General features: G+C 47.3%; 1 protein-coding gene across 2 annotated transcripts in view; it reads right to left on the reverse strand.

Annotated features, from left to right (window-relative positions):
* CPNE2 (copine 2) overlaps positions 1 to 1,339 on the reverse strand; it is a 45,550-nt gene extending 44,211 nt beyond the window's left edge. For both annotated transcript variants that reach the window (XM_015822953.1, XM_015822952.1), the window contains exon 1: positions 1,155 to 1,339. In XM_015822953.1, the coding sequence (XP_015678439.1) occupies positions 1,155 to 1,322 (168 nt within the window). In that variant the 5' untranslated portion in view covers positions 1,323 to 1,339. The remainder of the gene's footprint in view (positions 1 to 1,154) is intronic.
* Positions 1,340 to 14,368: the final 13,029 nt, after the last annotated feature.

Raw genomic sequence — 14,368 nt, forward strand, 5'->3', positions numbered from 1 at the left:
AGGTAACCAAGATTAAAGCTAGACAAACTTGCCAGGTTCTTTGAGTGCAACAACTCCGACTCTAACTGAATTCCTAAGCATGTTGTCAGAATTGTCAGAAAGACGACAACTTTGTGCTTCTCTCCTTTCAAGATTTAAATGTACTCAATTCCTCCATCTTGCCTCACTGGGCCCCCTCCCAGCTGAACACACACAATATTAATACACAACTACGCTTGGAATGAGCTTTATTTCTCTTCCACTCGGATCCACAAATCCTATTTTAGAACTGACCTATTAAGGACATGTCTTAATTAGATAGCCAAGTACTGAAGTCTTGAGAGAGATGAAGCGAAGATTAAATTTTGGATCAAAGGTCTACAATTCTGTTTTTACAAAAAGCCAACAGAATGTCTCCTGTATTAAGATGTCAAGCAAGAAGGGTTTTTTAACACTTAATGGTGTTGTGTCTTCTTTAATCTAACACTGTTTGTCTGGTGACATTTTCTTGGGGACCAGAGAACCAAAGCAACGGAAGGCAAGACAAGAAACAATGGATGGAAACTATTTAAGGAGAGAAGCAACCGAGAACTAAGGAGAACTGTCCTAACAGTGTTGACAATTAACCAGTGGAACGACTTGCTTTCAGAAGTTGTGGGTGCCCCATCACTGGAGGTTTTTAAGAAGAGACTGGACAGTCACTTGTCTGAAATGGTATAGGGTCTCTAGTTTGAGCAGACTAGAAGATCTCCAAGATCCCTTCGAATTCTATTCTATTCTATTCTATTCTATTCTATTCTATTCTATTCTATTCTATTCTATTCTATTCTATTCTATTCTATTCTGTTCCACATTCCATTCTATTCCACTCCATTCCATTCCCCATTCCCCATTCCATTCCTTCTTCTCTTTGACATCCCTTTAGGTACATGAAAAGAGATACCTGTCAGATACTAGAAGACAAAAGGATGTTTGTCTGGACACAACCCAAAAAAGCAAAAACTGTCTATCCCCTTGGAAAGAAGGCATCCCATAAACAGGACCCCGTCTCAGCTTTCCACATCTCCAGACTCAGCTCCATTGGTGATGCACCTGGTCATTGCATCTAGCTGACCTGTAAGAATGAAGACTTTCAGCACAACTTAGAAAGACTCAGGACAATCTTTGGGTCTTACCTCCGTCCATTTCCCATTGATTTCCATAAATAAGACACAAAAAGGATCCGATTTAGAGGTCACATCTCTGTCCAAAAGATTTTGACCACACACGGACAGTTCCACTTTGCAAACGCAATTCGGGGTCCCCACAGGTCCAGACGGGGTGGGGCTGACCGTGTAGGCCATTGGTTCGGGCAGAAGCAGCTCTTGACAGTCTACAGGAGAGAGAGAGAGAGAAGTTAGCCAAAAGGGAGTGAAATAAAATAGGAAAAATAAGCTCATTTACTGTAGATGGACCTCAACTTACAATAGTTTCTCAGCCAGGACTGAGAAAAATGACTTATGACCATTTTTCACATTTATAACCATTGCAGCATCCTCGGGGTCACGTGATCAAAATTTAGACACTTGGCAACTGACTCGTACTTTTCACGGTTGCAGCGTCCCGGGGTCATGTGATCAGCCTTTGCCACCTTCTGACAAGCCAAGCCAATGGGGAAGCCAGATTCACTTAACAATGATAATGATTCACTTAACAACTCTTAGCAAGAAAGGTCCTAAAATAGGGCAAAACTCGCTTAACAGGTGTCTTGCTTAGCAACAGAAAAGTTGGGCTCAATTGTGGCCATAATTCAAGGGTTACCTGTACTTTGTGATATTTGCCTCTCCCCTCCGAAATACCAGTTTATTGGTCTTTTGGACCTTTTCCCCTGTAATAAATTATCTGAAAGAGCCACAGCTTTTGAAGAACGTGGAGTTCATCTTTCTGAGGGACCTTTAAACCAGAAGAGTTTCCATCTCTGGATGACAGGTGTTTGGGGATGAACACCTGGATGAACTAGGTGTTTGGGGATTCCTTCACCTCCATCAAACTGTTGTCTGTCCCTTGGCCAATCTATGGATCAGCACTCTCCATCCGCCTCTGTATCACACTCCCTCCTTCAGATCCACCATGGTCATCCCAGGGTCATCCCTTTATATCAGGGGTCTTCAAACTTGGCCCTTTTATGACTTGTGGACTTCAACTCCCAGAATTCCTCAGCCAGGCACGTGTGCCTGGCTGAGGAATTCTGGGAGTTGAAGTCCACAAGTCATAAAAGGGCCAAGTTTGAAGACCCCTCTTTATATTGTCCAGGCAGCTGGTAGTAGGACAGCCTCTTCTCCTTTTTCCCCTGATTACTCCCACTGGATTGACTTTTTGAATAAGTCAGCTCTCACGACCACTAGACCAAACTGGTACTGTATCATCTTCCAATAAATCACCATCTCTGGATGCAATAACACAATACGTTGAATCCTAAACTGGCTAGCTTCATTTTGCATTTGTGTGACTTGTGGATCAGGTAAACCCGTATTATCAGGGACAGCAAATTATAGCAAACTCTGTCAAGCCCACCTCTTGCATCTTGAGGCTTTTATCCTTTATTCAAACCATTTTGTGAGATTCCTTACTGGGGAGGAGGGTAATGACCAGGAAGTACAAAGCTTCCTTGCAACCTGAAGATAAGTAGCTATTTTGGTCTGCCAGATACTAATCTGGACTTTTGCAACCCAACGCCACATTTTTTCCCATCTGGAAGAGCATCCTGGTTTCGTTAATAAGCAAACACTAACTGGAGTGTCAAAAGTTACATAAGGGAAAAAGTGTTGATGTCACTGACCACATATTTAATCCTTATCCACTTCCCCCCAGGGAGATAAACCTAGAAGACTGTGTTTCTAACAGGCTCATTAAAGACTAAAATTCCAGAAGCGTATGAAGTGACTTCTACCTAGCTTTTTAAAATAATAATAATAATAATAATACACTTTCCGTACAACTCAACCTTAAAATAAACAGGCTTATTCTATTTATATCACCTTGTTTCTTTTTCCACACCAAAGACAAATTCAGAAACAGCTGCATTGGCACAAGCACTTATCTTTCAGAAAGGGCATCCCTTTACGTTTGCAAGCAAATCTGTGTGCACGTGTGTATGGAGTTTGCATGTGTGTCTGAGTACCTCCCCCCTCCCAGGCAGAATTTGGGTATGTCTAGTCTAGTCAAAAGAAAGACTAGGGGTGACATGATAGCAGCATTCCAGTTTTGAGGGGCTGCTATTGAGGGGTTAACTTATTCTCCAAAGCACCTGAAGGCCAGACAAGAAACAACGGATCAAGGAGAGAAACAGCCTGGAATGAAGGGGAAATTTCCTGCAGTGAGAGTAATCAACCAGCTTGCCTCCAGAAGTTGTGGGTGCTCCATCACTGGAGGTTTTTAAGAAGAGACTGAAATGGTACAGAGTCTCCTCCTTGAGTAGGGGGCTGGACTAGAAGACCGCCAAGGTCCCTTCCAGCTCTGTTATTCTGACACCCCAATTACCTGCCTCCCAGATGTATTGACCGGCAATGCCCATCATCCCCCAACTAGCAACCCTCTGGCATATATTAATACCTGGCATCTGCATTTTTACAAGACACTAAAGAGCCTTCTTTTTAATCTGTGTTTTCTTTTACAGATAGTCCTTGAGTTACGACCGCAATTGAGTCTGGCAATTACACTCATAATTGTGAGGGTTATAAAGTGGGTCACTACATCACTCGACCTGATTCCATCTTTTTTTTTTTTTTTTTTGGCAGTGGCCTTTACATGAACCTGGCAGTCATTAATCAAACCCCTTGTTTGCTGTGGCCCGGTTTTCTGCCATAAATGTGGCCGTAAGTCAAGGACTGCCTGTATTCCGTTCCCTTGACAGACTCTTGGACAGCGCTTTGCTCATCGAAGGAGCCCGAGAAATAATGATGCAACAACGGTTTTTTTCAGGGTCTGAGTCATCCAACAATTATTTGTTCCACAACACAAGCAACTTCTATTCATACAGTGCCTTCCCCCCCCCATGGGTGTGGCCCAACCGCAATCTGAATGAACAAGTCTACACTCCCAACAGTTCCACATGAATTGTGTTGATCACAGCAGCTCAAGCTAACTCCCACACCCCACTATTAAAAGTCGGATGCAAAACTTTGGTGGCCATTCCACAGATGATCCATGTACCCAAACATTGGCAGATGCATTAACTTACTTCTAGGGAGTAAGTTTGAGGGACGGTTCTAGTAATATAAGGAACGGTTGCTGGAATTGAGTATGTTTAGTTCAATGAAGAGAAGGACGAGGGGGACATGATAGCAGTGTTCCAATATCTCAGGGGCTGCCACAAAGAAGAGGGAGTCAAGCTATTCTCCAAAGCGCCTGAAGGCAGGACAAGAAGGAACAGATGGAAACTAATCAGGGAGAGAAGCAACCTGGAATTAAGGAGAAACTCCCTGACAGAACAATTAATCAGTGGAACAACCTGACTCCAGAAGCGGTGAATGCTCCAACACTGGACGTTTTTAAGAAGAGACTGGACAGCCATTTGTCTGAAATCATATAGGGTTTCTTGCCTGTGGGGTTGGACTAGATGACCTCCAAGGTCCCTCCTCCTCCTCCTCCTCCTCCTCCTCCTCCTCCTCCTCCTCCTCCTCCTTCTTCTTCTTTATATTATTATTATTATTATTATTATTATTATTATTATTATTATTATTATTATTATTATTATTATTATTATTATTATTATTATTATTATTATTATATAGGCAGAGGAGGGGAGGAGGAAGAGGAGGAGGAGTGGGGGGAGGGGGAGGAGGATAGGGAGGGGTCCCTGGTGCTCCCTGAGCTTGGCGGTTTTCTTGCAGATGTTTCATGACCCAACTAGGGAACATCATCAGTGCTAGAAGGGAGAGGGGTTTGCGAGGAGGAGGAGGATTAGGAAGAGGAGGAGGGCTATGAAATCTCCCCAGTCAGCTCCTTCTTCAAGAGGCTACTGGATTACAAGGTCTCTGGGGGGGGGGGGTGCCTTAAAAAGATGCTACAAGGACTCTCTTTTCCAACCCAGAATTTTCCCATGCCAGCCTGGGGGGTCTGCCAGCTTGCACCTGGTTTTAATAACAGATTTGCCGCTCGTCTGTTCCTCTCTGTATTAGTCACGCATGTCGCAGGATTCATAAACAGCCTGACCCTCCCCTTGTTCTGCCAGGAGAAAGATACTGGTGTGGGGGGGGCACTCTTCTTCTTTATGAACAGAACAGTTAAGAGGGATGTTGCCAAGCTGGCAGGGACTCCCAACGCAAATCGTTGTCGGAAGGCGGTGGGGCACTGAGGCTGGCAGAGGAGGAAGGAGAAGAGGTTTGAAGACGTTCTCCACCATGCCAGCTTCAGGCAGGTCTGTATCCTAAGTCCAAAGTCAACAAAAAAAAAGTCCTATTTAATGCTTAGGGGAAGGATGTTCCGGGGGCATCTGAAGGGCTGTGTCCCTTGCATCCAAAGCTCGGCCCTGAAGTGCATGCCTTGTAATGTGGTCCCCTAATCATCTTTCTTGCTCTTGTCTGCACGCTTTCCAGTGTCACAACATCTTTTTTTGCACTGTGGTGACCAGACTTGGATACAGAATTCAGAGTGCGATCTCACCAGTGCAGTATAAATATCTTACTGAAGTCGGTGGGGGTTCCTGCTTCGTGGATTGGGCTTGCTGGATGGGGTCTCAATGCAGAACCCCCTATTTTGACATGCCATCTGGTTCATTAATACAAATATTCACCATAGAGGGCTTTCCAAGGGTGCACTAACCCCCCCACCCACCAAGGACTTTAAAAAAGCATCCCAGGCACGGATAGGAAGGCCATATCCTTGTCCTGCTACTCATCAGCTGTTTGTCCACCTATCGCAGAATCAGCCACTTCAACTCTCACAGCTCCTCAGGAACTGAACCCAGAGCCTCTTCCCTATCAAGTAGAGCTCTACCACGTTTCCCATTTTGATGAAGTTACATCAGCAGTCTTTGCACAACACAATTTTACAGGTAGTCCTTGCCCTGATGATGTTACCAAGTTGGGTAATGAAAGGTCTGCAAGAAAACCACCAAGCTCAGAGAGCAACAAGGACCCCACAGAAAAAATTGTGGTCCAACACAGCTGAAGGGGTGCCAGATCTGGGGAAAGCTCCCTAGATGGACAAGCCCCTTCCATCAGTGGGGGCTCTGCCCTTTATCTTCACAGCAGCAGCAGGTTAAGCAACAAAATGAAACGAACCGTTCTGAACAGATGCAAGATAAAATTAAACCAAACAATAATTAAAATGAGCAAGACAATGCTCCTTCTCCGGAAATGTATTTATATTATCGGCTCTGGTTTAAAACCCCAAACCCTGAAAACTTAACAGAGCTGTTGCTAGCTGGAGCCAACAGCGTTGAGTGCAATAATTAAGCTCAGCAAAAATTATTTTAAGATTTAAGGATTGACTGCCCTTCCCCACCCAGCAGCTGGCAAAATATGTTAAGCCGGCTGCTTGATCAGCAATAGTCCAAAACGGAAACACAGAAAACCTTCAGCCCCAAACGCCCCCCCCCCTTTTTTCCCCAGCCCAAGACTCACAAACACCCAACCCAAACCACAGATATCTTGTTTAGTGGAGAAGGCCAGTCTTGTAGATTTCAGAATAACAGACTATCAGAAGGGACACCTTGGAGGTCATCTAGCCCAACCCCCTGCTCAGGCAGGAAACCCTATACCATTTCAGACAAATGGCTGCCCAGTCTCTTCTTAGAAGTGTTGGAGCACCACCCACAATTTCAATAGGGATCAGACTCAAAGTCCTGGGAGCCCGTGCACCAGTTGAAGATAACTTTGCAGAATCCAAAACCGGCACGGAGAAGTTATGGAAGCAAAGTTCAGGATCAAAGAAATACCAACTACTCACCGTCAATCTCAATGGACTTTTGAAAGCTAAAGATGGAACACATTTCCGTTTCTGGTGGGGTGATACCCCTGGCAGCAGAGGGAGGTTTTAGAGTCAGATTAGCTACTAGTGAGAAAAGCACCACTGGGGAGGGGGGGTTCTTTCTCAGCCTGCCACGGAGCAACTCTCTTAGTAAGGAGCTCTGGGAAGCAGATCAGCAACACCGGAGTGAGGTGTGGAGAGGGCAAAAAGAGAGAGAAGAAAACCTCGGGACAATTTTAAAGATGTAATTAAGGAAAAGTAAACCTTGCTCAATGGAAACGCTGAGTAGCAGCGCAATAGCAGGTAATCAGCACTTGCGGCCAGCAACACCAGAGTTTTCAACTTTACTAATAACACACCGCATGGGTAAGTACAGATTTGTGTTTTTGTTTTTAGAAGGCATTGTCCAAACCGGCTCGGGGATCAGCCGAACAAGAAGGGGAGTTGATATTGGGGTGTCTCTGCTCTGCCCAGGCCTACTGTGAGCACAAAGGGGGGCAGATCACCCCACTCACAACCAGGCCACCCCATTACCAGAAGAGAGAGAGCCTTTGGGCAGCCGATCGCTGAGATACGATTATTGGGGAACAAAGAGCCAAGCCAGTTCACAAGGCTCTGATCCCAGGTTAATTAATTTATTTGTAATCGACGTCCCTACTGATTTTACTCCGATTGCAGACGCGGCACTCCTCTCCGTTTCAAGGCCACTGAGACAGTGTTGTCCGAAGACGTTTCCATGGTGGCCAGTGTGACATCACCCAGCGCTGTTTCCTCCCCAGCGAAGTGGTACCTATTTATCTACTCACATTTGCATGCTTCAGAACTGGCCGGTTGGCAGGAGATAGATCAGTGATGGCGAACCTTTTAGAGACCGAGTGCCCAAACTGCAACCCAAAACCCACTTATGTATCGTTGGGTGTCGGGTGGGTGTGGCCCATTGGGTGGGCGTGGCCCATTGGGTGGGCATGGCCCATTGGGTGGGCATGGCTGCGGTGGTAACAGCAGACTGGGTGGGACTAAAAAGTTCAATCAATCAATTCCAACTTTGCAAGATCTTTTTTTTTTAGAAGTTGAAATTGACTGATGGATTGAACCTTTTTTTTTTTTTTTTGCACACAGCGGCGGAGGCCTAAAGCGAAAAGGTTTTATAAAACCCAGCTGAAGGCCTAGGACTGGGGCAACGGCGCAGGTGCCCACAGAGAGGGCTCTGAGTGCCGCCTCTGGCACCCGTGCCATAGGTTCGCCACCACGGAGCTAGATTATGTATTTCTATCCCATCTCAATTATTTTTTTTTACAAATAACTCAAAAGTGGCAAAGCATCCAGTACACCTTCCCCTTCCTCTTTTCCTCCCACACAACCACCCTGTAAGGTGGGTTGAGCTGTTGAGACAGCAAAGTCGCCCAGCTGACTAGCTAAGGTGAGACTTGAACTCACGGTCCCTCGCCTTCTAGCCTGGTGCCAACTGGTGGCTCCCAGTTCTTCATGTTCTTCCTTCTCTCCACTTTTCTAACGGCACGTTCTCCAGGTAGCACCAGTTCCAAGGACCTCAGTGGGATTGGATAATTTCATCCTCCTGTTTAAAGCCCCAGAGTTCCCCTTGCAGTTTGGGGAAAGAGAGGGGTGGGCAACCTGCAACTTTGGGCTACATGAATGAGCCTTGAGCAGCCAGCTTTTGAAGGTGAACCCTGCTTTGAAGTCGTCAAAGGGCTGGGGATTATGGGACGTGGCGTCTAACCCAGTCCAAAAGCACCAGTCCCTACCAGCTTTCATTTTCTGCAAAAATTTCAATTCCACAAGACATTCTTTTAAGACGGATTTAAAAGAGAGATTTTTTTGGGAAGGCGATGCAGGATTTTATTGGCGACGCTCGACAACTCTGTGCCGATATTGCTTGCACACAACCAATGGCAACATTTGGTGCTTACACAATAGAGCCCGCCTTTTAGGAGTCCCAGGCGCTCAATCGGGCATTAATGAATTAATGAATTAAACATAAGGACACACACCTCCTTTTTCTCCCCGTGGTGACCAATCAGCATACTAATAAAGAACGCAGCTTTTCCTTCCCAATAAATCCCATTTCAATTTCATAATATAGTGCATAAATCTTGGGCCAGGAGAGGAGAAACCTCAGCTAACCAGGACTTCAATCTCATCTTCTCTATAAAATGTTTCAAAGCCCATTTCACTGACGTCTACAGGGGCCTCAGCTGCTTGCGACTTCCCGGCCTGTGATTTACGTCTGCAGCTTTTAAGAGAAAGATGCTGACCTGGCAATAAGACCAAGAAGAAAGCACAACTGCTAGATTTCTACAGGCGGGGAGAGATGAGAAAAGGCTTCAGCGGCTAGATTTCTCCTTGCAGGGCAGCGCTTAAAACCTCTCAGAAAAAGAGGAGACAGGCACATATTCAATTTGGTCTTGGTAAGGAAGGAAATTAATGCCTTTTTTTTTCTTTTATTTTCTCCCTTCCCTCCCTTCTCTACTCCCTTTTCCCTTCCACATCCTTTCCGCTATTTACTCTTGTATTTTGATTGTATCATATATTATAAAGTAATAACACTTTAACAACAACAACAAAACGACTGCAAGGATTCACGTTCACGGCAAAAGAGGTCATGAAATTGGACACGGCTGACTTATCAACCATAAACCCAACTCCTTGCAGGAATGTGGCAGGATACAACAGACAGCCTGGGAATCCACTCTCTCCATCCTCCAGTTCAAGACCAGGCAGAAGGAAACACGGGCAACATGAATATAAATGCTTGATAAATGCAAATTTGCGCCCAGCTCCACTCTGGTGGGTTCAGCCTCTTTTGCCTATCCAGGAAATATCTCACCCAGCTCCCTTCACTCATGGTAGAAGGGTTTCCCAAGAACCTCAGGGCATCCTTCCAAGTTCCAGATCATTTCTATTTATGTTTTTAGGAGGCAGGGAGTGTCACCACTGCTCAGTTCTCCGCCCATCTTTGAGAGAGCAGAAAAATATTTGGCCTCATATTGGCTTTCCCCATAGTTTGTTTTTTTCCTGCCACTCTAGGACATCCATCCAAGGCGGAGAGGGCCAAACGTTAAGAGATTTGACAGAACTGCATTGCTTAGCGTAGTCAAGATCACATGAAGTGTTAATACCACTTTACAACGCCTTGGTAAGGCCACACTAGGAATACGGCATCCAGTTTTGGTCACCGCGATGTAAAAAAGATGTTGAGACTGTTGAGATGTTGAGTGCAGAGAAGAGCAGCAAAGATGATTAGGGGACTGAAGGCTAAAACTTACAAGGAACGGTTGCTGGAATTGGGTATGTCTAGTCTAATGAAGAGAAGGACGAGAGGGGACATGATAGCAGTGTCTCCAGTATCTCGGGGGCTGCCACAAAGAGGGAGTCAAGCTATTCTCCAAAGTGCCTGAAGGCAGGACAAGAAGCAATGGATGGAAACTAACCAAAGAGAGAAGCAACCTGGAACTAAGAAGAAACTTCCTGACAGTGAGAACGATCAACCAGTGGAATGGCTTGCCTTCAGAAGTTGTGGGTGCTCCAACACTGGAAGTTTTAAAGAAGAGATTGGACAACCATTTGTCCAAAATGGTATAGGGTTTCCTGCCTGAGCAGGGGGTTGGACTAGAAGACCTCCAAAGTCTCTTCCAACTCTGTTTTTCTATTCTATTCTATTCTATTCTATTCTATTCTATTCTATTTCTATTTCTATTCTACTCTACTCTATCCCAGCTTTTTTATTTTTCTAGCTAACTCAAGTGGTGAACATATGTAACACTTCTTCCTCTTCCTCTTCCTCCACAATAACCTCCTTGTGAGATGGGTTGGGCTGAGAGAGAGGGACTGGCCGAAAATCACCCGCCCAGCTTTTACCTTGACTACAACTCACCATCTCCTGGTGATTGACCCGAAGTCACCCAGTCAGCTTTCATGCTGAGGCAGGACTAGAACTCACCATCTCCTGATGAGTGGCCAAAAGTCACCCAGGTGGCTTTCGTGCCTAAGGCCGGACTAGAATTCATGTTTCCTGTTTTTTAGCCTGGTGCCTTCAGCACTTAAGTCCTGCTGAGAGGGAGGGACTAGCCTGGTGCCTTCAACATTTAAGCATTGTTTTAAAAAAATATATTGCTGTTCTCTTGTGGTGATGAAGATTTTTACAGACAGGATACAGTCAGCTTAAATTGTAGATCTGATTCACACTCCGCACAACTCCTTAATCCCTGCTTGTTGATTAAATGGAAATTCCAGACTTCACTTTACTAGGCTAGTGTAATTGCAGCTGTAACGGTTGGCCTAAGCCATCATGCTAAGCCACGGGTTATCCAGCCTGTTATTGTTGTACTGGAAACATTGACGGAGATGAATCCTACTAATAATAATTATACCAGTTAAAAATCATTACCCAAAGGACGACAAACAGAATTTTGTGCTGCAATGTGTAAACAAACACGCTCCCTAGCCCATTTCCTTTACAATTCAGGAAGCAAAAGCAATGTTTCTCTTCCTTAGTGGAGCCCGGACAGTCCTCTCTTGCTTAATTAGTTAATCATTCATATTATATTTCAGCTCAGACCCAGGACAAAGTCTTTTGCCAAGGCTACAAACCTAAAAATCAGATGTTCAGATGAGATATTATACAAAGCACGACACCAAAGATACTGAAGCATTTGCATCAGCTTGTATTGATTGATTGATTGACTGACTGACTGATTGACTGTCTTGGGTCCCTATTCTGGAGAGGGGCACTTAGGACCCTCAAGGGCTGGGAAGGAAAAGGCAGGCCCTGGCCAACTAACCATCATTTAGGGGGACCACCAGTAAGCCCACTCGGTGGTGGGGAGACATTCTGACTCCTGAAATAGAAACAGAATAGGAGGAGGATGGAGTTTGAGTTCAGAATGGTGCCTTGAGTTGCTTACCAAAAATAATAAAGGTGGGATGAAAATAAGGAAATAAAAAATAAATCCAGGTTTACTGAAAGTTGCCTTAGTTTCCACTTGTTGGGGCGACTGCGGTGTAGGGTAAAAGAACAGGCACTGCTGGGTGTCTGTGCCACACACAACAAAGCTTTCAGGGTTGGGAAAAGCGCCCTGCCGCTCCAGAAAAAAGAAATAACGCGATTTAAGACCGGCCAGGTAGGCTAACTAGGCAGGTAACGCTACTTGCACTCTGCACTTGCCTAGAGGCACGTTCTTCCTTTCCTCTGGACTGCGGCTCTTTCGGCCATTCCGGCTGCCATTTCTAAGCTGTATCCCCAAAAAATGCACGCTAACCGGACCACCAGCTAACGAATTAACCCAACTGGCTACATTCTCACAACCAACTGGCTAGATTCTCACAACCGGGCGGTGCGAATTCAAACCCTCCAGTTGCTCGCCGTCGGCGCCAGGCAAGGCAAAGAGACAGAAACCGAAAGCTACGCCGAGCCGCGGAAAGCAGCGAGGCGAAGACCCGCGTTTTGCGATTCCCACGTGAACCTGGCCGCACAGACAGACAGGAGGCGAGGCGGAGGGCTCCAGCCTGCCTTTCCCAACGCCCCGACGACAGCGACACGTGTGAAAGGGCCTCCGGCAAGCCAGCTCCCCTCCCCTCCAGCCTGCTCCGGAGCGAGGAGCCCAACTCCCCGACGCCCAGGGCGCGCCCGCTCCGACGCCCGGCCCGAGACTCACCGCTCAGCCGCCTTCCGACGCTCCCTTCGGCGCCGCTTCAGGGAAGAAGAAGCAGCAGCAGCAGCCGCCCGCCGGGGCAGAGCATCGTCGTCGCCGCCGCCGCTCCGGGGCTCCTGCCGCCTCACCGCGCCGGCCGCCTGGAGCCACCGACCGACCGACCCAGCCCGGGCTCGGGCGCTCTCCGGCTGCGCTGCGCGGCTGCGGGCTCGGCGGGTGCGCCAGGCGCGGCGGCCGGAAAGCGGGGGGCGGGGAGGGAGGGAGGGAGGCGCGGCGGAGCTCAAGCCGCCTTCGGGGGGCGGAGAGGCGAGAGCCCGCCGAGGGGCAGCCGCCAAGTCTCGGGACTTTCTCGGGAGCGCCGCCCGCCCGCCCAGGCGGCGGGGGAAGGACCAGGCCCGGCCACCTCCCCTCTTCCCGCCCGGCCTGCCCGCCCACCCGGGGCAACTCTCGTCCGGCCGGCGCCGCTGCCTCCCTCCGCGGTGACCAGCCGGTCCCCGAAGACTCGCGGCTTCGGCGGTCATGGGGAAGCTCTGGCGTGGCCCTTGAGGTGGACCCGGCCCCCTTTGTGCCCGGTTACGCGGGCTTAGGGGTCGTGTGCACGAGCAGGGCAGGGCTGGCCTGCACGCTTCCCGCCGAGTGAGCTCAGAGCGCGTTCTCACGCGCCTCCATCGCGCGGAGTCCCACCGAGCTGTTCTCTAAGTTTTCCACGGGTGTTTTTCGCATTCTCCGGACAGGATTTTGCCCCCTCCCTCCTCCCCGTCGATCCGGGGACTCTTTCTGCACCGAGGGGCCTTGGAGGTCTTCTAGTCCAACCCCTGGTCAAGTCGGAAACATTCTGGACAAAGGGCTGTCCAATCCCTTCTTGAAAAGCTCCAGTGATGGAGCACCCACAACTTCTGAAGGCGAGCCAGTTCCTCTGTTTAATTGTTCTCCCTGTCAGGAAAAACCACCCAGGGAACAACTTGCCTCCAGAAGTTAGGGATAATTTACATCTCACTGGACCTTCTCCCTGGGCTCAGCCGTTCATTTCTGAGATGGGTGGAGAGATCATGTTTATTTCCATCTTGGACCAGCATCATAAAAGAACATGCTGGCCAAACTTTGCAGAAGCAACATCAAGCCAAGGGAAAGAGGTATTATAGTTCAGTGGTAGTGCAGTTAGATTTTTTTTTTTTAATTGGAGACGCAAAGTGCATTTTTGAGACGAGAAAGATTCCATGAGTGACACATTGGTTCAGACAACCTGGATTCACACCCTGGTTTGTTTGCTGAAGCTTCGCGTACCAAACATATGTTATCATACCCAGATGGCCAAGTTAAGTAGGCAGTAAACCTGTTGGCTGCTACACCGTGTGGGAATAGTGACCCGGAAAATTTATGATTATTGTCACATAGGGAAGTGTCAAGATATTAATCACACACAAATATCCGTCACAGCACAAGCACACAAGAAATGTTCCCTTCCTTCCTTGTGAGCTGGGATAAAACAAGGCCTTCGAAATGATAAGAGGAATACAGCCTTTGACTTAACGGCCACAACTGGACTGGAATTTTCACTGCTCAGCAAGGTGCTTGTTAAGGGAGTTGCCCCCAATTTTATGACCTTTCTTGTCATAGTTGTTAAGTGAATCATTGCAGTTAATTAAATCACATGGTCATTAAGCAAATCTGGTTTCCATGGGGGAAGCAGGGAAGGCCGCAGAGGGCGATCACGTGACCCTGCCGCCCTGGTAAATACACACCAGTTGCCAAGCACCCAAATTTCCATA

This window comes from Protobothrops mucrosquamatus, unplaced genomic scaffold (assembly GCF_001527695.2).
Source record: "Protobothrops mucrosquamatus isolate PMUCROS unplaced genomic scaffold, P.Mucros_1.0 scaffold1729, whole genome shotgun sequence".
NCBI lineage: Eukaryota > Metazoa > Chordata > Lepidosauria > Squamata > Viperidae > Protobothrops > Protobothrops mucrosquamatus.